Source organism: Neolamprologus multifasciatus, chromosome 6 (assembly GCF_963576455.1).
Source record: "Neolamprologus multifasciatus chromosome 6, fNeoMul1.2, whole genome shotgun sequence".
Classification (NCBI taxonomy): domain Eukaryota; kingdom Metazoa; phylum Chordata; class Actinopteri; order Cichliformes; family Cichlidae; genus Neolamprologus; species Neolamprologus multifasciatus.
Window position 1 is genome coordinate 35,840,498 of NC_140444.1, and position 22,907 is coordinate 35,863,404.

Genomic DNA, 22,907 nt, shown 5'->3' on the forward strand with positions numbered 1-22,907 from the left:
GTCTGTTTATATTCTTTTTAGTTACATCTTGCATGCACACTCTAAAACGTTTGTGATCTCCAAAAGGTTTAAGCTCTGAGTGGTGGTGCTCGTTACTTCATTTTGGCCTCTTAAACTGTTCTACCTGCTGCACCCCGCCCGTCCAACGTTGGTTTCTCTTTTCCCTGCCAGGCTGTCTTTGCAGACCCATCCTCTACCTCTCATCTCAGCCATCTATTTAAAGATGGCTGTTCAGGGTGGCAGGCTGCAGGATGATCTGATGGATTATTGAAATAATCCAGCCCGCTGACATACTTCCCTTTTATGCACTACACTCACAGAGGTCTGAAACACAAGAGCAGAGCACTCTAAAAAAAATCCCCAAATCCACACGGCACCCTTTGTCGCGTCCTGCATTACCTGGCTCGTACTGGGTCATCCATTTCTTCTGTCCTGGTTGTCCAATATCTGCTCTGTTATTGGCTTGTAATCTATCACCATATCAAACCTCATAATAAATAATGGTCAGTTGGAGTGGGAAGCCCTCTCCTCCAAACACGGCTAACAGTGGACAGAGGTTGTCTGTGTTGACTATCCTCAGCTGTCCTCATCTTTCTGTCTCTCCTTTTTCATTGGTTACTATCTGTGGTGCTTTTAATGTGTGTGCTCCAGTACAACGGTGTAAATTTGCTCTTTGAGAGATTCCCTGAAAATGTGCAGTCATTCCTTTTTTAAATTGCTTTTCCACATGGTTCCCCTACACAGGCTATCGTGAATTAGTTGTAGGTGAAAATTTGACTTTAAATAAAACATTTGCAATACCAGTATGATGATTTCAAATTGATTTGTGCATAGAGTTATCATTAAAACACAACTGATTGTTTACTGTGTATAATTTGACTTGGGCTGTGTATATGCACTTATGTAAGGTTTTACTGGAGAGAGGACCTAAGTACAGGATTGAAAGGTTAAACAACAAAAGTTTGTCATTTATACTTGATTTGCTCTTACGCTAGAATAACCCTCCTTTTATCAGCCATTAAGTACCACACTAAAACACAGATGATGCTAACTATTCACACAAACGTTGAATTTTGCTACAACAAATACAGTTATTGAAGCAAACTTGTGATGTAAACTTTAAGAACAGCAGAGGACTTTTTAGGACAGTCCAGCAGTTAATCAGAGCCACTGTATGCAGTAATACTTTATATTATGTTAGGTCAAATGTCAGGCTATTACTATAAACACTGATGAAACCCAGGGGCTCTGGGCAAGCCAAGAGGCTGTAAAGCTTTAGAAGTGGCTGGTAAGTTTCAGCTTAAACGTTACAGAGTGAATCTACTGATTTACTGCAAATATCTGCTTGAGATGTGCTGTGTATAATCCACATCACATTAATGTTCAACCTGTGCCATTAGCATCTGATAAGGGAGCTGTGAGTTTATATATACAGTACGTGTGTACGTGTGTGTGTGCGTGTGTGTGTGCGTGTGTGCGTGTGTGACTATTTGCTGTTGAACAGGATTTCTCTAGAAAAGGATAATGCTCTCAGTTGAGGCATTATGTATCCATTTAGCTTTTAACTTAGATTAACACGCGGCATCCGTGTGTGTGTGTGTGTCTGTGTGTGAGTGTGTGTGTCTGTGTGTGTGTGAGTGTGTGCATTTGTTTCTCTGTCCCAGCTGAAGCTAAATTGAAGCTAGCATCAGAGGGAAATAGAGTGAGAGAGAGTAATGTGACCCTGTTTTTAATGTGCTGCTGTTTCATATCCTCACAGGTCAACATGATTTTAACCTGAGACACGCAGTCTAGTCTAGCTTTGTTTTTTGGCTCCCAGCTCTTTTTGTTTTCCCATCTAAACATGATCTACTTTCATGTTTATGTCCCGAGATTATTAGACGCATGTTAATGCCACCGCCTTGTCTAGTTTCTCTTTATAAAACACGTATTATGGCTCAGCAATAATATATAAAATATGTGCCACAATTCATTCATATATATATATATATATATATATATATATATATATATATATATATATAAACAACAAAAGAAAGGAAAAACAAACACTCCGTGTTTCTTGCAGTGTATTCCCGTTCCAGGCCGGGGCTTTCGATTGGGTCAGTACTGCTGTCGCTGTAAAGAAGGATACTACAGCCCTGACGTATCGCCTCAGGACTCAGGTAAGTCAACAGATATTAAGTAATCTGTTGGTTTAACTGTGAAACTCCCTGGAGGTTGCTGCCTTAACTTTGACCTAGCAGCTCTGTCTATTGTTTTATGTCCAGATTGGGGGGGAGGGGGATTTACAAAAATCAAATCTAAAGATATGTTTTTCTTTTTTCGGAGGGTCATAGTTGATTGACCACACTGTCACTTACTTGTATTATACAAAAAAAAAAATCAAATGTGTCCTTTTTCTTTTTTTCTGCTTTTGAGAAGCAAAGATATGGACATTACTTTTATTTGTTTTGCATCAAAGAACAAGAAAGTGATGGTAAAGTGCAAACTGTGCCCAGGCGACGATCAACTATCCACTGCTGCTAACAAATCAACTCTTTTCAAGCATCTGCAAAGGCAGCAGGCTACCAGGTCTCTTTAGGCTGGTTTTCTTAGTAGTCAGACCGTTTAAATCATAGATGCAGCCACCATGACAGCACCCATTGGTTTTGGAGCATCTACAACAACAGGAATTGTGCTAATTATTAAACCAGATCTTTCAAAGTCAAAATTCAAAACTAAAAAAGATTATTTCAAAATTAAGATTAATCATTTAGACCTTTAACATACTGTTTTAAGCTCCTTGAGGAGGTTGCATGTATATGAGGTTTTGCCATGGCTTTGTGTAGGTTGAATAGATGTGTGTGTCTGTATGCGATGCAGATGGAGCCCCTGTGAATGAGAGTGACAGCAATGGTATGTGTTACCCGAACATGCCCATCTGTCTCCCCTGCTGGCCGGGCTGTAAGAGCTGCCAGGACGGTACCCCATGCTGGGTGCAGGAGGACTGGCTTCTTAGGTCTGGTGTGCTCGCCATCCAGGGGGTCTTCATGCTCCTCATTTTCATCAGCATGCTGGTGGCCTACCGGCATCGTCGCAACCGGGTAAGTCAGATCTTTTGGCTTAGCAAGGCCACCATATAGATCATGTTTAGATGGAAGGTTGACGGTGACTGCTGAGCCAAATACATTATGTTAAAAAATCAATCCAGTTTTTATTCATCATCTTATTGTATGAAACTTTTAGTCTGATAATTAATAGGGGTGGGTTTTAATAATCGATTCAACGATTAAAATCGATTCTGGCTTGGATAACGTGATATCGATTCATTAAAATCCTGAATCGATTTTTTTATATAAATTTATTTTGCCCAAAATTCCAGAATCTCAGGTGAAACGTCAAAAAATTTTGACAACCACCAAACATTTAATACATTAAATGAGAGCAGGTACATGGCTTCTGCACAAAGACGTAAACACAAAGCGCGGACCGGAATCGGCGAGATGTCGCTTTTCTCACCCGACCGCACGGACACGGTCGGGGCTGAAAGCCGACAGCTCGATGATTCTGATGTTTCGGAGGATCCGCGCTTTGTGTTTACGCCCTTTTTACGCTGATTCTAAAGCTGTTAGTTTTATCTCTCTCCAAACAATATTGACCGAACCAGCAGCAAAAGAAGAACTACACTTCACATAAACATCGTCATGAATTCACTCTGACGTTTACTGTTTTGCTTCCACCACAATAAAATCACACTTCATGCACAGCTCTCTCTCTCTCTCTCTCTCTTTCTCTCTCTCTCTCTGTACTTCAAGAACAGTTTCCCGTCTATCCCCGAAATCTGTTTTCTGCATTATTCGCTTGCTTGTTACGCACAAGTCTACCGTTGTTTACAGCGCTGTCAGCCAATGTTTTTTTTTTCCTTTTACTTACTTCCGAAAAGAAAACCTAATTTCTGCCGTTCAATACTGAACAAATTTAAACTTTTTAAAATTATGCAAAATGCAAAACGCTCAGCTGTGTCTGTAATAAAACCGCTGTAACTTCAGAGGTAATGTTCATAAGTTGATTAATGATTTTCTTTCGTTTTTGATGTACTGCAGAATATTTTTATAAAATCCCAGGCCAGGAAAAATCACCTTCATGTTTTCTGTGTTTTATCTTCAGCTACTTTGACACAAAGGCATCTGCTGTGACGCTCACACCTTTGATAAAGTCTCGCAAGTGTCAGCTTCCTTTTTATAGATATAAAAATATGTAAATGTACTGATCTGAATTATAATATTTCTGACTGTCTGAGGCAAAATTTCCCAGATTCAAATCGAATTGAATTGAATCGAATTGAATCATGGATCGAATCGATTCAGGACCTTGTGAATCAGAATAGAATTGATTCTAGAAATCAGTGACGATACCCAGCCCTAATAATTAATCCTAATCATAAAATCAACCGCAGTTGTAGCAGTAGTAGTAGCATAATCCACATTACATTAATGTGTGTTATATTCTGTAGTGCTGTTTGCAACAGCTTCTCATAATAGCTGTTCCTCTCCTCCTCCACCCCCAGCGGATCCGGGCTTCTGGCCTGCTGCTGCTGGAGACAATCTTGTTCGGCTCCCTGCTCCTCTACTTCCCGGTGAGTTTCTGACCGAGCCAGCTGACTGAGAGCCCCACAGATTAGAGCTCTTCACGGATCACCACACAGCTCCATATCTTAGATTATGTGACAATGGACGATTTGTAGGGATGGTGAATGGGTTGAGGGCGTGTATGAGAAATGCGAGGGCGTGTTCATCGTCGGCACATTTCATAACCTCCCTCAGCTCCGGTCGTAGATTATCAATCAATCTTTAGATTCATTTTACCAATTAAAGAGGCGTTAACATAACCCGGATGTGATTTTGTTCTTTTAATCTATCTGAAAGTGTCAGTCAATTTGATCTACAGAGTGATTTAGTGTGCGCAGAGCTGGTCCTGTGCTCCGCATTACAGATGATTTAGTTTAATGTCGAGTGTGTGAACATGTTAATGGATTCTGGGCGTGAATTTTGAGAGTATAATAGAGCAATTATTCACTTCATAAGGTGCTTATATTTGGTGGTTGCATTAGATTGTAGATTTAAAAAGAAACATGATCATGTGATACGTGCGGATACGAGCGGCGGAAATGAGCTTTCTCTGGAGGGTGGCTGGCCTCGCCAACAGAAATAGGGATAGTTCGGCCATCTGGGAGGGGCTCAGAGTAGAGCAGCTGCTCCTCCACATTGAAAGGGGCCAGTTGAGGTGGATCGAGCATCTGGCAAGGAGATGATTCATGACATGCTGGAGAAATTATATCCCTTGGCTGGCCTGGGATTGCTTTGGGGTTCCCCCGGACAAGGTGAAGGAGAAGGCCGGGAAGAGGGAGGTCTGGGCTTCTCTGCTTAGGCTGCTGTCCCCGCAACGGATGGATGGATGGATGGATGGATGGATGGATGGATGATCATGAGACAATCCTAATTCTGAAACAGGATTTTTCTTGGCCTTTGATTTGGAAGAGGCCAAGCTTTAGCTGAGGTGTGGTGAGATGGTGGGGTAGCATTGCTGCCCTGCATTCTTGAAGTGTGGGGTCCAGGGTGCTTGCAGTCGCGGGTGCTGGCTCTGGACTGGGTGACCGGCTTCTTTTGGCTGGCTGCTTCCCGGGGCCATGGCAATTCTGGAAAGTCACAGAGCTAATACAAAGAGACAACTATTCACACTTACATTCATACCTATGGGCAATTTAGATTCACCAGCTATCCTAACCCCACTAACTGCATGTGTTTGGACTGTGGGAGGAAGCGAGCCCACACAAACACAGGAAGAGCATGCAAACTCTTTAAAAAAATAAAAAGGATAAAATAAAAAGAAACTGGATACCAAGATGAGCCTATAGAGAGTTTATAGAGTACCATATTCAGCTTGTTAAAGCTGTAGGCAGGGCAGCTTAAGAAACAAAACAAAATGCTGACTTTAACATTTGAAGAATATTTAAGTGATGATCTTCAAAGCTATTTTTTTACAGTATAATATATAGGACGCATTCATTTTTAAGATTTATTGAATCTGCTGTCCAAAAGTAAGATGTGTAGTGCAGTGTTTTGCACACACAGTTAAGTGGACCTATTATGTTATATATGCTGTTACAGTGGTAGGTGCTTCTATGAAACAGAGTCATCTTACAAGTAATCCATGCAAACAAAAAGCTCAGGATTCAGGACTCTTGGCTCTGTGTGATGTCAATAAGAAGGGCGAATTCTGCAAATACAGAAGCCCCTCCCACTCGATTCAAACCTATCAATGATGGGCAAACTAAAATATAGTCAAGCCATCTCACCTTTATTCAGATAGCAGCCTGCAGGTATATTTGGTATCCATTTAAGAGCTAAATAATAATAACAATGCCAGTAATAAATGCAAATATCATAAATGTCAATTTACGTGCATAAGTACTTGTAAATGTAAATGTAGATTTAATATAGTAGAGGTAGATGATCTGCGGTTGCAACCATTAAAGGGAGCAGCTGAAAGAAGAAAAAGAAATGCAGAGATACATGTGTCAGTTCATTTTGTGTAGAACTATACAAAATGATGATGCAGATGAAAGCATGGAAGGCAAGAATGTACAAACATGAATACAGGATATATTTCAGTTATGAAATTAAAGATCTAAAACCTGCTGTGGTGACGTAAGAGGTGGAAGCAAGACTGGAAATGAGCAAATATTTGGGATCATGTTGTGTGAGGTTTTTTTTGTTAATTCAAAGGTGACCTGCAGCCCACATAGCTGACTGTAGTTCTGAAAGCCCCAGATGAAAGGTCAGAGTTCGGTCTGTCATCTCACTGGGGCGTCACTGAAGTAAAGTTGCCATTTCATCTACAAATAAATCCCCTGCATGAAGGAAGGTTGTTGACCATCCCACCAACATACTCAAGCTGGTTTTGAAATCCACCACGACCCGTTAATGTAGCAGGATTTTCTAATGTCAACAAAAAAAAGATCAATACGAGCGTCTCGGTGTAGTAGCACCTGTAGTAGCAGGTACCTTTTGGGTACTTAGTAACTACTTTTTAGAGAACAACAACTGTTGTCCCTCTGCACTCATTAGTTCAGCTTTATAAGAACAGCAGCTTTATTTTTATATTAATGAACTGAACTGGTTTTATTGAGGAGGATTTGAGCTTTATTATTGGATATCACTGTCATTTTTTGAGTATATAGTTAATAAAGACAATGTCAGATCAGAGGAGAGCTTGGTTTAGAGCCCCATGATGCAAATCTGCACTGGAGAACACAGGTTCCCAATAAATAATCACTAGAGTTACTGGATTATTGGATTGATTCATTTATTCTGTCATTGATTGTTTTATTTTGCTCAGCTTACTCACTGCACTATATCTTTGGGTTGACCAATCACATTGTTTCTTTCTGCTGTGCAGCTCCATCTATAACAGAGACCCCAATCTGTGTTTGTGTGCTGGCCATTCATACTGATTAAACGTGCTTTCCTGTTGTTGTCTATGGAACGCCAGGACTGCCATAATGAATTAATTAAATACACCATTAAATAATTAATTAAATGTGTCAATAATTAATTAAAATGGGAAATAATTAATTAAATAAATAGTTATGACACATGTAATTAATTAATTATTGACACATTTAATTAATTATTTATGTATTTCACATTTTAATTAATTATTGACACATTTAATTAATTATTGACACATTTAATTAATTATTTCTTGACACATTTAATTAATTATTTATGTATTTCACATTTTAATTAATTATTGACACATTTAATTAATTATTTAATGATATATTTATTTATTTCATTTTGGCAGTCCTGGCGCCTGGCTCTCATCATGAAATAATTTTATCTGTCAACCTCACCCATCAAACTCAGGGGGCGGGGTTAACGCTGATCGACTCAAAACCATTGCTTTGGCCTGGTGGCCATTGTTTTTAGAACACAACAACCAGCATGTGGAAACTAACAGAACTGAACTTTGAAAAACCCTGTTTGTGTGTGTCACCAAATACAGTTTTAATATTTTTTTAGCCGAGAATGTAGTGGTTTAATCTTCATGTGTCTGGTCGGTTTCTCAAGATACAGCCTCTTTGCAAAAGTGCTTCGATGATTTCGGAGATGTCTGCCCAGTCTCACGGCAAAGCGTGGATAGACCCGCTCGCCTCGCAAGCAATCGAGCTGTTATTACCACCGAAAAGGCTCAGGCCCCGGTACACAGCTGTAATAACCCCCGCTGACACGGACTTCTTTTACTGAGGTTATATTTATCAGGGTTTTATTTCCTGATGTTCTTATGTGTCCTACGTGTTTCAGTCGCCAATTCTGAATTATAACTAACATTAAAAACATGTTTAAGGAGGAGAGAGAGCAAATAAATTCGATTAACAGCTGATCTTTGGGTTTTTGTTCAGTAATCAGCGTGACCTGCGTATAAACGCATAAAAGAGATAACGTTGGTGTTTCCTCATGTAGTAACTGCTGGCTTTAACTGTACAAAGGTTGTTCGAAACTATGACACACATACAGACTTCATGATGTTCGGCTAATATTTTTATTGTGAATATTAATCATGAGGGTAAACGGACCTGTACACCACAGAGCGAGGTCAGCATATCCACGATATCTTCAGCTCTCTGAGGTAACACAGAGTTTCCCAGCTGACTAATCTAACTGTCATCTACGAATAATTCACGGGTCATATCAATATGATTTTACAGAAAAGCATCCTTAATACTGCCAACTATTCCAGAGACGTGAAAATCTACAGCATAAAGAACACAAAAATATAGCAGTCTGACGCAACACTGTAGATGAACCGTCAGTTTGTCAAAGTGGAATGAAAGCGATTGGTTGAACAGGTGTTCGTGATCTGTGTTTTCTGCATTTTCATCAGCGTAAGAGACTCAGCAGCAGATTAGAATAACAGTTATACATTTAATAAATTACCAAATGAACGCAAGAAACGAGCAACCCTGTTCCGACAATTTGAGTTTGTGTTCCCTCAGCTGCAGACTGTTTAAATGTTTGAGAGGAAGATTAGATATAAAGCAATCGTCAAACATAGACTCAGTCTGCGTTCACATTTGATATGAGGCCAGGACGGATAATGGCTGTGTCCTGTTTTAAGATCATACATGTAAAATTGTTGTCTGACCTCCGTCGATCCAGCCGCTCAGAGTTAACTGAAGTTAACCTGGATAAATTATAGTTAAGGAGTATCACAGATAACACCCACGTGAGCTGTGTGACTGTTCACTACTACACTGAAATCAGTAGGCTATTACTGAAATACACGTGCTATTTCATAAACTATGATGTAAAGTCCTACTAACATGTTTAGTTTTAAAGGACACCTTCCTGCCTTATTAGCAGTATTAGTTTTCTTCTAACATCCAGAAGTCTGCACCATGTGTTTCATAGTTTGTAACAAACCTTTGACAGTTAAACATAACATGACCGAAAAAGCAAAAAAATGAATAAAAAGAGAGAGAGAGAGAGAAAAATCACACAAATTATATGTTAACCTCATTTATTTTTAGTTAAGTAAACTCTAAAATTTCTAACAGATCGCTGGTGCTTAGAAAACCTATTAAAAAACAGATGATATAATATTTCTGTCCAGGTTGCAGTCTGCATTATGAACATGTAGTTGGAAACTCTGCTCCTCTCGGTGGAAATGCGCCTTCTCTTTCCTCTTTGTATAAAAACATTTTAAAAGTCAGTTTAATCTCAAAATTTACTGTTAAATCCAAAACACACCAGATAAAGAAAAGCGAATGGTTCAGTCTAACACAGTGAACCATTAAACGTCTGTAAAACTGTGCAGTTATGAAACGTAACTTTAACCTCAGCCAAACCGATTTGCTCAGTTGTAAATAAAACAGCGAAGTAAACGTGACCCGACAGACAAAACCTGAGTGAATTAAGTCCAGCGTTTAACACTGAGAGCTAAAACTCAGCTCAGGTTTCAAAGCTGTGTGCCGGTGATTGGACATCAGCCGCTGATGAAGTGGGTTCGTGCTCTGTTGGGAAACAAGCTCCAGCAGCTCTGCGCTCGGGAAAAACTATATTTACTTATCTTGTCCAGAAAAATGTGCTGAGGTTGCGTAATATCTAGCACCGGCTGCCCAGTTAAACTGTGACTATCACCAGGTAACGTGGGCGTGTTTCTTGAATTAGCAGCAGGTGTTAAACAGCTGACAGGTGAGGAGGAGGATGCATGCAGGTAAACTGAGGGCCTGTTGAGCTGATCGCTGGTTTCGTGAGAAAAATGTCAGCTCGTCCTTTATGTTACAGAAGCACAGAGACACAAGACCAGGTGGAAAGAGACGATCGTTCGGTGAAAATGAGAATCTGCGAATGCAACACATGGAACACGGAGAGTGGAATATGTAAACAAACCGGTTAACGTAACCCCCTCGGTGCACTCTGCATGCTGACTGTTAGCAGAGCTACTGAAATCTCTGAAAACATCTGAGCACCTTTGCAAACATGTTCTATGTTGACAACCTGACCCATGTGAAGATTACAGCGCGACATTCGCAGCTAAAACACAGTTAAAAGTGTAGTTGGTGACAGAAAAACGGGGTATTTTAAAACTACACCACCAACATTGCTGCCTGTGATTTGAAATGCATTCTGGGATACCTGGCTGCCCCAAGTCTACACAAGCAATCGATTATCTAGGATCGACCTGTTTTGACTTACTTTGCACGGCAACCAATCAAATGTTAGAGAAGCTGCATGGGCAGCGTTAACCCCGCCCCCTGCGTTTGATGGGTGAGGTTGACAGATAAAATTATTTCATGATGAGAGCCAGGCGCCAGGACTGCCAAAATGAAATAAATAAATATATCATTAAATAATTAATTAAATGTGTCAATAATTAATTAAAATGTGAAATACATAAATAATTAATTAAATGTGTCAAGAAATAATTAATTAAATGTGTCAATAATTAATTAAATGTGTCAATAATTAATTAAAATGTGAAATACATAAATAATTAATTAAATGTGTCAATAATTAATTAATTACATGTGTCATAACTATTTATTTAATTAATTATTTCCCATTTTAATTAATTATTGACACATTTAATTAATTATTTAATGGTGTATTTAATTAATTCATTATGGCAGTCCTGGCGTTCCATAGTTGTCACTCTAAACAGTTTATTCTGTATAAGCAGTTATAACACAGTGATGTATGTTTGCGTTTACATTATCACAAGATATAGATTATGCTCTTATCCGGAGTGGCTGACACTGTTTTGCTCGTGTTACCATCACAGCAAAGTGAGTTTTAATTCCTGGATTACAGTCAGGCGTGATGTGCGCTTATACGCTCAGCAGAGGCATCAGTAAAAACAGTTGTGTTGTGTGTATGTATACACTACCAGTCAAACCTTTGGACACACATTGTCATTGAAGGGTTTTTCTTTATTTTCATGATTATTTACATCATAGAAGACTTCAAAACTATGAATGAACACATATGGAATTATGTAATAAACAGTGTGAAGTTTTAGATTTGATTAGATCAAAATAGCCACCCTTTGCTTTGATTACTGCTTTGCACACTCTTGGCGTTCCATCAATGAGCTTCATGAGGTCGGTCCTGAAATGGTTTTCCAACAGTCTTGAAGGAGTTCCCAGAGATGCTGAGCACCTGTTGGCCCTTTTGCCTTCACTCTGAAGTCCATCTCATCCCAAACTATCTCGAATGGGTTTAGGTCAGGTGACTGTGGAGGCCAGGCCATCTGGGGCAGCACTCCATCACTCTCCTTGTTGGTCAAATAGCCCTTACACAGTCTGGAAGCATGTTTGGGGAACTCAAAGTTTTAGCAATTTTGTGGACTGACTGACCTTCAGTTCTTAAAGTAATCGTAGACTGTTGTTTCTCTTTAATTAGCTGACTGGTTCTTTCCATAATATGAATTCTAACAGTTGTCAAATAGGGCTGTCAGCTGTGTACCAACCTGACTTTTGCACAACACAACTGATGGTCCCAACTCCTTTAAGAAGGCATGAAATGTCACAAATGAACCCTGACAAGGCCCACATGTGAAGTAAAAACCTGTTCAGGTGACGACATCATGAAGCTCACGGAGAGAAGGCCAAGGATTTGCAGCGCTGTCAGCAAAGCAAAGGGTGGCTACTTTCACGAATCTTAAATATAAGAGATATTTAGAGTTATTTATCAATTTTTTTCTTTGCTACATAATTCCATATATCTTGCTTCATATGTCCAATGTCTTCAGTTTGTATCTACAATGTAGAAAGTATTAAAAAAATAAAGAAAAAACATTAAATGAGAAGGTGTGTCCAAACTTTTGACTGGTAATGTACATACAGTGGTGTGTTTACCTCCTATTTTTTGATAAGTTTGTCACACTTAAATCTGTTAGATTATCAAACAAAATTGCATATTAGACAAAAATAAGACAAGTAAACACAAAATGCAGTTTCTAAATGAAGGCGTTTATTATTAAGGGGAAAGAAATCCAAAACCTACATGGTGAAAAAGTGATCGCCCCCTAAACCTAATAACTGGTTGGGCCAACTATCGATACACCAATAGAAACTGTTGGTTGGTCGTGTATAGCTGTAGTTTTTCTTTTACTAAGCATTTCTTTCTCTGTCTCTGCAGGTCTTTATCATGTACTTCAGGCCAAGCACCTTCAGGTGCATCCTGCTCCGCTGGGTGCGAATGCTCGGTTTCTCCATTGTCTACGGCACAGTCACACTTAAGATGTACAGGTAGGTTAGCACTGATAGTAGTCGATACTAACATTTAATGTAGTTAAAATTAAGTGCTTCTGTTTAATACCTTCTCCTTAAACATCAAAGCACAGTGGTTAATGGCTTTGAATAAATGCTCAATTTCATGAAAAATACACGAACTTTACTGTAAAATATTTAGTTTATTTTACTGAAAGATATTTTGTATGATCTTTTCTGAGTATGCTGGAAGGAAATTAGGCCTATTTATAAGTCCACAACTGCATTCATTTATAATTAAATAACATTTGGGTTCAGTGATTATCTACAAATATAAATCTCATATCAAATAATATGAAATTGATCATATTTGTCATATATTTTATATGTTTTGATACAGACAGTATTTGTGGTCAAAGAGCGACTTGTATACGACGGTTTCCACATAACATAGTATTTTTATTTATTATTTAAAATGGAAAAGTATTGAGTTTTTGGAGTACTGGGAGGACAATAGATGTCTGTTTTGTTTTGCTATAAAATGATTCATTTCAAAACTAAGTTAAACTACTTGCCTTTAAGACTGTGTAATTTTATGGGGGGGAAAGAGTATGTTCCTCTTGAATTTATATGCATATACTTATCAGCTAAAGTTTGCTAACTTGTACACCCAGAGTGTACTATAAATGGGAAGACTTTGTTTCTGAATTCTGTCCTTTCAAATAAACATTGAGTGATTTATTGTGGATTTTCTCAAATCCACAAAGGTCGAAGGTCTACATATAAACTAAATGCATACATACAATCACACTAATATTTGGTTAAACGTCACTTGGCAGGTTTCAAGTTGCACCTTGATCCTGGATCTTTTGATAGCCATCAACAAGTTCCTGGAATAACTTTGGCTGGAGATTTGAACACCCTTCTTGGCAAAATTGATAGAGTTAATTTAAATTGGTTGGTGTTCTGTCACAAACCTGGGTTTTAAGCATAGTCCCTAAATTTTCAATGGGGTTGACGCTTAAAGAGCTTTGGGAAGTTCATGTGTTAGCTTACTTTCTTAATCCATCCCAAAACCAATTGGAACACCCAATTATGTCCAAGTTTTCACCATCTGCCTGTTTATTTAAGGTAACATTGAATAACTTGTGATAATCAGTGATTCCTGGGTTGTTCCTAAACTTCCTAACCAATCTCTTCTGTCACCCTTCGGGTCTTCTGCCAGACCTTTGCAAAGTGGTGACACATCTGGATGACTTGTACTTATCTACAGTTGTTTGAACTGATGATCTTGAAATCTGCAGTTGTTTAGAAATAGCTCCAAGAGATCTCCCCAGCTTGTATAAATCTGCAATTATCGTGGAGAGCAAAAATTCGTCTTACATTACTTATTTTGAGCCTAATTCCACTGATATCAAAAGTCTCTCCAGGCAAAGACATCTCTCAAGAAACTTCATATTGAAGTGACATCCAATTCAACACTCAGTCACTGACTTTACTGTTTACTACAAGTTGCACCAGTTTGTCTTTAGTACTCAAATACTCCACATTAAGGGCCAATACTGCTCTTGTTTTGGACCAGAGTACTGAAGGTGTTCCTGTCACGCACAGCCCAGAGAATGCCCTACATGTCCAGCCTCCATTTACTGAGAATTCTGGGAGTGATGCTGATGACAGTCAGCTGGTTCCTGTGTGCATGGACGGTGGGTGTTATGCAGAATCGTGACAGAAACATTCCAGTCTTCATCACAATCAACACACCTGATGGACAGGGCTTCAACATGTGTTACATTGACCGTTGGGACTACATGATGGCAGTAGGTAAGTAAACTACATGTAAAGAACCTGTTAAGAGTATCAACAGCATCATTAAACATACAGTAGCTGTTACAGTGATTCTATTAAATCTCAAAGTGTACCTATGTCTATATCTACGCACAGTTATGGTAAAAAGAAAGTAAAACCTCTTTCACCTCTAAGTCTTTATGCATAAGAACATAATAAAGATAATCTGATTCATTTTAGGTCTAAGAATTCAGTAAATACTACTTTAGATGTGTCATCATCATAATCAGGCTGGCGCCTAACCCAGCTGTCATAGGGCGAGAGGCGGGGTACACCCTGGACAGGTCACCAGTCTATCACAGGGCTAACACATAGTGACAGACAAGCATTCAAACTCACATTCACACCTATGGGCAAGTTTACACCTTTATTATTATAGTTCATTACAAGTCCATTTTTATACTTATTCCTTAAAGCAATAAATTAGACAACAAAGTAGAAGACAGCGTTGGTACAATAAAATCCAGTGGGGCACACAGGATCACTTTATCAGCAATTCACTGGGATTATCTTGACAACTTAAGTTCTAGGTAAAAATAAAAAAATATACATCAGTAAATAGCTGGCCATTAAATTATAAGAAACCAGAATATATCTTAAAAAATAAATTCACTGTTGAATAAGCTTAAATGAGACTTCTTTGAATTGCATTCAAGAAAGGTGTTTAAGTGGTCACCAGTATTAAGAGCTTTAGCGCACAACATAAAGCACCACAAAACTACTGTTAGAGTGAAGTAAAACCAGTTTCAACATTTGTACTGTGTATTCCTGAACATCCAAGTGATTATAAAGTCTTCTGCTACAGCTGAGCTTCTGTTCCTGTGCTGGGGGAGTTCACTGTGGACTGCTGTAAGGCCAGTACCCTCAGCTTTCCATGAACCTCGTTACATGGGCATCGCCATCCACAATGAGCTGCTTCTCTCCTCTCTGTTCCACCTGTTCCGGTAAACAGTAACCAAGACCACTAAGGTCAATGTGTCTGAAAAGAAAGGCAGTAAAGCCCATCGCATGCTTAACAATATGTCTGTGTACCATACAAAATAGAAAGCCAACACACGTGGGATGATTCTATATTTTCTGCTTCCCACAGATTTACCTTTCCATCTCTTCATCCTGATTGGATGCTTCTGCTCTCCTTCACACACACCCATGTCACCATCACTGTGACACTCGCCCTGCTCTTTGTTCCCAAGGTATTCCACATTTTTATGTCCATAGTGCCAGAGTAGACTAATTATACAGTAAGAATTAGTGCTGTCAGCGTTAATCTCATTAAAATGACGTTACACCATAACCTCCTGCAGACGCAGACCGCCCTGTGCGTGGGGCTGCACTGTGTCAATGCGTTAGCGCCGTGCAGCCCCATGCACGGGGTGATCCGCGTTAACTCGCTAATGGAGATTTGCCGCGTTAACGTAATTTTAACGAGATTTACGCTGACAGCACTAGTAAGAATAGAAAAAAGTCATGGAAAATGGATTAGCGCTTTTCTACTGCCCTTGGCAAGAAAATGTTTTACTACAAGCCTCATTCACCCAATCACACACATTAATATATTGTCTAACAGTCACATACACACTCACATGGATGCATCAGGGATAACCCTGTGTTCAGTATCTTGCCCATGGATATTTCAACATTCAGAGTAGCTGGGACTCAAACCACTTATTTTCTGATTGGATGACATCATGCTGTAAAAATCTAAATGATATCTCACAGTATTCTCAAACTTGTTAGCTTTATCTTTAACTACTTTAAGCATGTAACTCCACTTTATGTTAAATATAAGACCTCAGTATATAATGCTAATGATAACCGCTAACTCAGCATGGTCTAGTTCTGCTTGAAAGCCAGCCAGTATGCTAATGTATGCTAAATGCTAATATGTATTAAGCTAACATGCTACATTTACTTAGTATGGAGCCCCGCAGGGGACATGGGCGGAAAAAAAATTAAGACGGACTTTTGCAAGATCTCGCAAAACAAACTCGGGATCTCGCAAAACGTTTGCAAGATCTCGCAAAAGTTTTAGCCGCATTCTTCGGACGCCGGCTCGAAGCCGACCGGGAGGTCGAGGCACGATGTGCCGGGAAAGCGGTGTTCCTCCCGGCTGTAGTAGGTCTCGACCTCCCGTTAGCTCGAAGCTAACGGGAGGTCGAAGGCCGAAGAATGCGGCTAAAACTTTTGTGAGATTTCGCAAAAGTTTTGCGAGATCTCGCAAAAGTCCATCTTAATTTTTTTTCTCCCATGTCCCATGTGGGGCTCCGTAACTTAGATATCATAAAATGTTGGTGGAACTCACCGCTGTTGCCAAGTGCTTACTCATAGGAGTTCGTCTGATTGTTGGGGTTTCCTCTTTATCATTGTAGGTTCTTTACCTTACAATATAAAACACATAGAGGTGACTGTTGTTATGATATGGTGCTATATAAATGAAGTAGAATTCAACTGAAGTGGAAAGCTTTCCAATCAGTCCTTCTAGTTAAACAATGTTCAAGACTTCTTTCTGTATGTGTAATTATTACTTATGGACTGTGTTTAGTCAAAACCAGTTATCTTACATGTGCTCCTCTCCTATGTGTTCCACAGTTCCTTTATGTATCCAAACCTGGGAGAGAGGAGATTGCAGCAGAGGTGTATGAAGATGAAGTTGACCTGCGGCGCTCTGGCTCCTACCTCAACAGCAGTTTTCGCTCTGCATGGAGTGAGCACAGTGTGGACCCTGATGACTTTCGGGTAAACGCTGTTGTCCCCACAGAACGATGTTATCACTTTGCAGTAGGGCATAATGTACATAATATGGAAGAAATTCCAAAGGCTACATTTAAAAAAGAAAAAATAATTAACCCTTAATTTTAATTATGTTTACATGTAGATTCAATAAACAAATGGTAAATATGTTATAAATGAAATCATAAAGTAACCGTAAATACAGTTAACTGTAGACTGAACATATTTCTATGAACTTTCACCACCCTTCAATCCTTTGCTTTAACCTGAACTGTGTTCTTCATACTTGAAAACTCTTTACCTGTCCTGACTCTCCTTGTCTTTTCCTCTTCTCAATCATTTCAACCTCCATCTCATCAATTCCCTCCTTTCTTCATATGCATCAGGATGAACTGAAGAAATTATATGCCCAGTTAGAAGTCCACAAGACGAAGAAGATGGCTGCAAACAACCCTCATCTACCTAAAAAACGAAGCTCTCGATGTGCACTGGGGAGATCCCTTATAAAACGCATAGCTGAAATCCCAGAAACGATGAGCCGCCAGTGCAGCCGTGAGGAGAAAGATGGATCCTTCCGCAGTAGAAGTGGGAATCATTCTGACTCTTTTAGAAGGTCTACAGAGACGGTCAGCATCAGTTACAGAAGTTCAATGAAGTCAGCATCTCTATCACCATCACCATCCATGCGTAAGTCGCAAAGTGATCATCACTATGTCAGGGAACGAGACTCTTTGCACACCTCCACATTAAGGGCCAATATTGTGAAGAGATCCTCACAGCGATCTGAGACAGACTCCTTGGATATACCACCAGGGGTCTGTAAGTCAGCCAGTGCCCAGAATCTGACGATTGATACCAATCTCTTGCATCCTGATCACAACAGACTTCATAAATCTTGGAGCCTAACCTCAACTACCAGCCATTCTATGGAGAATATACCCAAGGTTAACAGAGCCAACACAGTGAGTTCGAGGCCAAGCCTTTCTATAAGTGACCAGACCAGGAGTGCTCTCAAATCTGAGTCATTTGACAAGGCTGAAATCTGCCCTTGGGAGGTGGAGCCAGAACAGTCAAGTGACAAGAACCAGAAGCATGTCACATATGCAAACTCTGGGGATGATGAGGAAAAAGGTCCACCATCTCCACTTGCACTTATCTGTCCTTGGGACCATTTGCCACCTGTAGAAAAGAAGTCTTCTGTGGACAAAGGCCTACAAGGTGAAAGCGAGTCCCCCAAGTCTACCGTGTCTACAAGTGCACCTGGTTCTCCAAGACCAAAGGTTGCAAAGGATCAGCGTGTTTTCTCTTTCCGCACCACTACAACCGCTAAGTGGCTGACTGTGAAAACATTGATGGGATCAATTGATGCAGCTAGCAGGTCCAGCAAGGATGGAAGCTTAAATAGAGAAGATTCTATTTCGCAAAAAAGTCAGGAAAGTGCTTCAACAACACCAAGGTCAGGAACATCAAGACATCCTAGCATTGAAAAGAGGTCACTCCAGAAAAGAAGCATGACAACAGCAGATGGAAAACCATGTCTTGTTAAGCAGAATGCAGTCAGACTCTCTTCTGGGGATTCCTCTGACAGAAGCCCACGAAGGCTTGTAATTGTAAAATCTTCTATCTATCCATGTGATTCAGAAGATATGCAAAAAGATGGGACATATGAACACGTGCTTTTGTCGAGGCAGAGTAGTAAACGTAGTAGTATAAGTTCTATAAGCAGCTCCAGAACCCCTTCAACTCACAGAAGAGGTAGTTATCGAATTACTCCAACCCGTAATGTTCCTCATACAGATGTATGTTCACGGGATATCGCTAGTGGAGAGGGACTAAAGAAGCAGCAGAGCATCAAAGCAGATGTCTGCCCTTGGGAATCACAGGTATCTGAACGATCTAACGTATGTCCTTGGGAATCTCAAGAGCAAGCGAACATGAGAAGACGAGGAAGTGGTCATGGAGAAGTGGGTCCTTTGGAATCTCAGGATATTCCAGTTGTTTCTCACACTATCCTTTCTAAAGATTTACAGGCACAGCAGCCTTTAAAAGGCATATTAAACATATGTCCCTGGGAGACTTCAGAGTCTCCCCAGCCTTCAGTAATACAAACTAATGAATACGCTAATGTTTGTCCGTGGGATATGCAGGACAAGGTTGAAGGTGTATACGAAAATTTAAGTCCTTTAGAAAACAGGGGAACACTGACAGTGCCCCTTCAGCGAGAGGTCATGAAAGCTGCAATCTATCCTGGTGCATCAAGTAATGAGCAACATTACCATGCAATATCACCTGCCTCAAACTGGGGTAAAAACATAAACAAAGCAGCAGCAAGTTCTCCATGGGATTTCCCTGATCCCCCGACAATCAAGGAAAATATTTGCCCATGGGAAGGCAGTGACACGGAGCAGACAAATACAGAATCAACTCCACAAATGACAATAAAGGTACATATTTGTCCCTGGGAAAGTGAACAAGACAATCCAGAAGATTTAGAAATAGATACCTCACTTTTGGAAGCTACTTCAGAACATACTGATGGAAAAGACAGCACAAGAGTTAATGTATGCCCCTGGGAAACAGCACTACCTGAAAAAACGGCAGCGACCAAAACAATGTCTCAAGAACTTAAAAAGCCAGCAGAGGTTTGTCCATGGGAAATAGAGGAACCAGAATCAGGAAAGCCAGAGATCCCCAAAATATCAGAGAGCACCGCTCGAGCAAATGTTTGTCCATGGGAAACAGGTGAAGCAGGGACAGTTAAAACTGAAGTATCAAACGCATCTGATAAACTACAAAGGAAGGGCATTTCCCAGGAAAATGCTTGTCCACTGAAAACAGAAACCCCCAAAGTTCTGAAAAAGCAAGACAGCACAAAAGCAGATGTTTGTCCGTGGGAGACTGAAGAATCAAAAGTTCTGAAAAAACAAGGTAGTGCTCTGGCAAATGTTTGTCCCTGGGAGACTGAAGACACTATGGCTGCCAAAAAGAACGATAGCATTAAAGAAAATGTTTGTCCGTGGGAGACTGAAGAACCAAAAGTTCTTAAAAAACAAGATAGCACTCAGACAGATGTTTGTCCGTGGGAAACAGAAGAACCAAAGGCTGCCAAAAAGGACGATAGCACTAAAGAAAATGTTTGCCCGTGGGAAACAGAAGAACCAAACATTCTCCAAAAACAAGATAGTGCTCTGGCAAATGTTTGTCCGTGGGAAACTGAAGAACCAAAAGTTCTGAAAAAACAAGATAGCACTCGAACAGATGTTTGTCCATGGGAGACAGAAGAACCAAAGGCTGCCAAAAAGGACGATAGCACTAAAGAAAATGTTTGTCCGTGGGAAACAGAAGAACCAAAAATTCTCCAAAAACAAGATAGTGCTCTGGCAAATGTTTGTCCGTGGGAAACTGATGAAACCGTCCAAAAGAAAAGCATCACTGGAGCAGGTGAAGACAAAAATGATATTCCCAACAGTGACAAGGATGTCATAGAAAGTCAGAGCTGCCTTAGTGTCGAAGAAACTCCAGCAGACACAAGCCCTGAGCAAACAGATGAGTCTAAAGCAAACTTAGCCCTGGGCAGGCGAGATGCTCTGTGCCCTTGGGAGATGTTAAGGAGCACATCTGGCTCATTCACTGACAATGCGTCAGATATCTTTACATGGGAGCCAGAGAATATTCCAGAGGAGGACGAAGACGACGATGCCGAGTGTGCTGCTGAAGCTCTTGTATTCCCACCTGACCTATAGCTTTATACTTTTGTAGCTACTGTAGGCTCAGCTATAGAAGAGCTTCCCTGCAGCTGGCAAAGGCAAAATTTCTTTCTGATGGATTATTAAACAATAATTAAAGAGTAGACTTGATTAATGAAATTTGACAAACAGCCCACATGTCTAAAAACCTGGAAGGCTAGACTTGGCTGGACACTCCAAGTTGTGCAGACCTGACTGAAAATACATTTTGTAATGTACATACAGAAGATTTACGTACCCCATACATTTAACACAAAAAGGATTTTTACATGATAGAAGGGCATGTAAAGCAGTTAGCTGAAGTCCAATGTCTTTGTTTCTGTCCCCCATATTAAATGCAAATGATTTTGTGCGTCTTTGAGTGACGTCACTCAATTTTGCCATGTGATCAGTATATTGATGGCTGAGCTAAAATTATTACAAAAGCTGAAGTTAAGTCAGCACTACTCTCAAACAAAAGTACAACACAGGGTGTCTACAGATACGAAACTCTGGAATACTCCTGCCCCATAAAGATACACCAGACAACTCAAAATTTCTTAAAAAATCATTTGTTCAAACTAAAATAAAATACAAACTGTCAAGCAGGAATACAATGGACACAGTTACATTTCAAAAGTATTGATAAAACTATGCACACTTTTTTGTTTGGGTGACTCATTTCCTGACTAAATACTAGTGTTTACTATTGTGGACCGACTATGCTTTTATTTTCGGTCATGCTCACTGCCACTCATATTTGAACACAAAGTTTTTAATGGTGTGTGAAAATTATTCTGTGAGTCAATAGCTTGGTTTCAGACAGTTCTATCTACTGTGCTCATTATTTGATATCATTGAGAGGGGCTATCCCTAATGTGGTCACCTCAGGCACCCACCAACTGTTTATACCTTCTGTTGTTGAGGAGCAACTAATCAAAAAGAAGATGGTCTAAAAAGATCAAACAGCTTGTTTCACACAGTGAATGAACTTAATCTGAACTCCGGGTCAAAGAAAAACATTGCAATCACCACAGAGCTGTTGTGTAATCACCTTTTGAAAACACTGCAGCTATTTGATAAGGCTGATTATGTTTTTAAGCACAAATGACTTGAGCCAAAAGTGGTTTGCACCACAGTAGTAAATATTCCTTGATTGTTTAACAGATCTTGACAATATTTTTTTCTTTAAAGACAACATCTTATGATTATCAGATGGTCATCATTCGCTAATCACTTCTTCACATCAAACAATGCTTTTAATTTCAGTGTGTGATATTAGTGAATGCTACTTTAAGTTCTGAATCTCTGCTCACAGATTTCAGAGTCAGCTTCCAAGTTAAAAAGAAATAGTAATATTTTTTTGGTAAATTCTGGACTTTAAATATCAGCAGTTGTTAGTTAAGATGTAATTAAGCTGCATGTCCATGCCAGCAAATATTGTTTGAAATTCATTGATGGTTATCATCAGACGTTATGCTGCTACAGTGTCATACAGTGATTTTATTGCTAAACTCCAATTGTTGGCTCCAAGTCTTTTTTTGTCAGTGGACTGACCTTGTTTTGTAAGCAATGTTTGTGTTGTTGTTTTTTTAATGAGTGTACTGTAAATTGTAGACACAAATATAATATTAATATATATATATATATTAATATATATATAGTTGTAACACATCTTGATTTGTGCTTACAGTAATTTGTGAAAAGAAAACCAGGTGAGACACTTTATCTCATATTTCCTGAGTATATCCATCGCAGAAAAAGATTACTCAATTTCTGTACATCTGACCATTTTATTTCTTACATGTGCACAATCAATTTAATAAAACAATAAGTTTGAGACAAAAGCA

At 39.5% G+C, this 22,907-nt stretch overlaps 1 protein-coding gene across 1 annotated transcript in view; it reads left to right on the forward strand.

Annotated features, from left to right (window-relative positions):
• Positions 1–22,904, forward strand: part of gpr179 (G protein-coupled receptor 179) — a 32,695-nt gene extending 9,791 nt beyond the window's left edge. The window contains exons 3-11 of the mRNA XM_085164318.1: positions 2,069–2,165; positions 2,866–3,086; positions 4,550–4,618; positions 12,687–12,796; positions 14,340–14,578; positions 15,408–15,546; positions 15,693–15,795; positions 17,192–17,338; positions 17,719–22,904. Of these exons, the coding sequence (XP_085020444.1) occupies positions 2,069–2,165; positions 2,866–3,086; positions 4,550–4,618; positions 12,687–12,796; positions 14,340–14,578; positions 15,408–15,546; positions 15,693–15,795; positions 17,192–17,338; positions 17,719–21,075 (4,482 nt within the window). The 3' untranslated portion in view covers positions 21,076–22,904. The remainder of the gene's footprint in view (positions 1–2,068; positions 2,166–2,865; positions 3,087–4,549; positions 4,619–12,686; positions 12,797–14,339; positions 14,579–15,407; positions 15,547–15,692; positions 15,796–17,191; positions 17,339–17,718) is intronic.
• Positions 22,905–22,907: the final 3 nt, after the last annotated feature.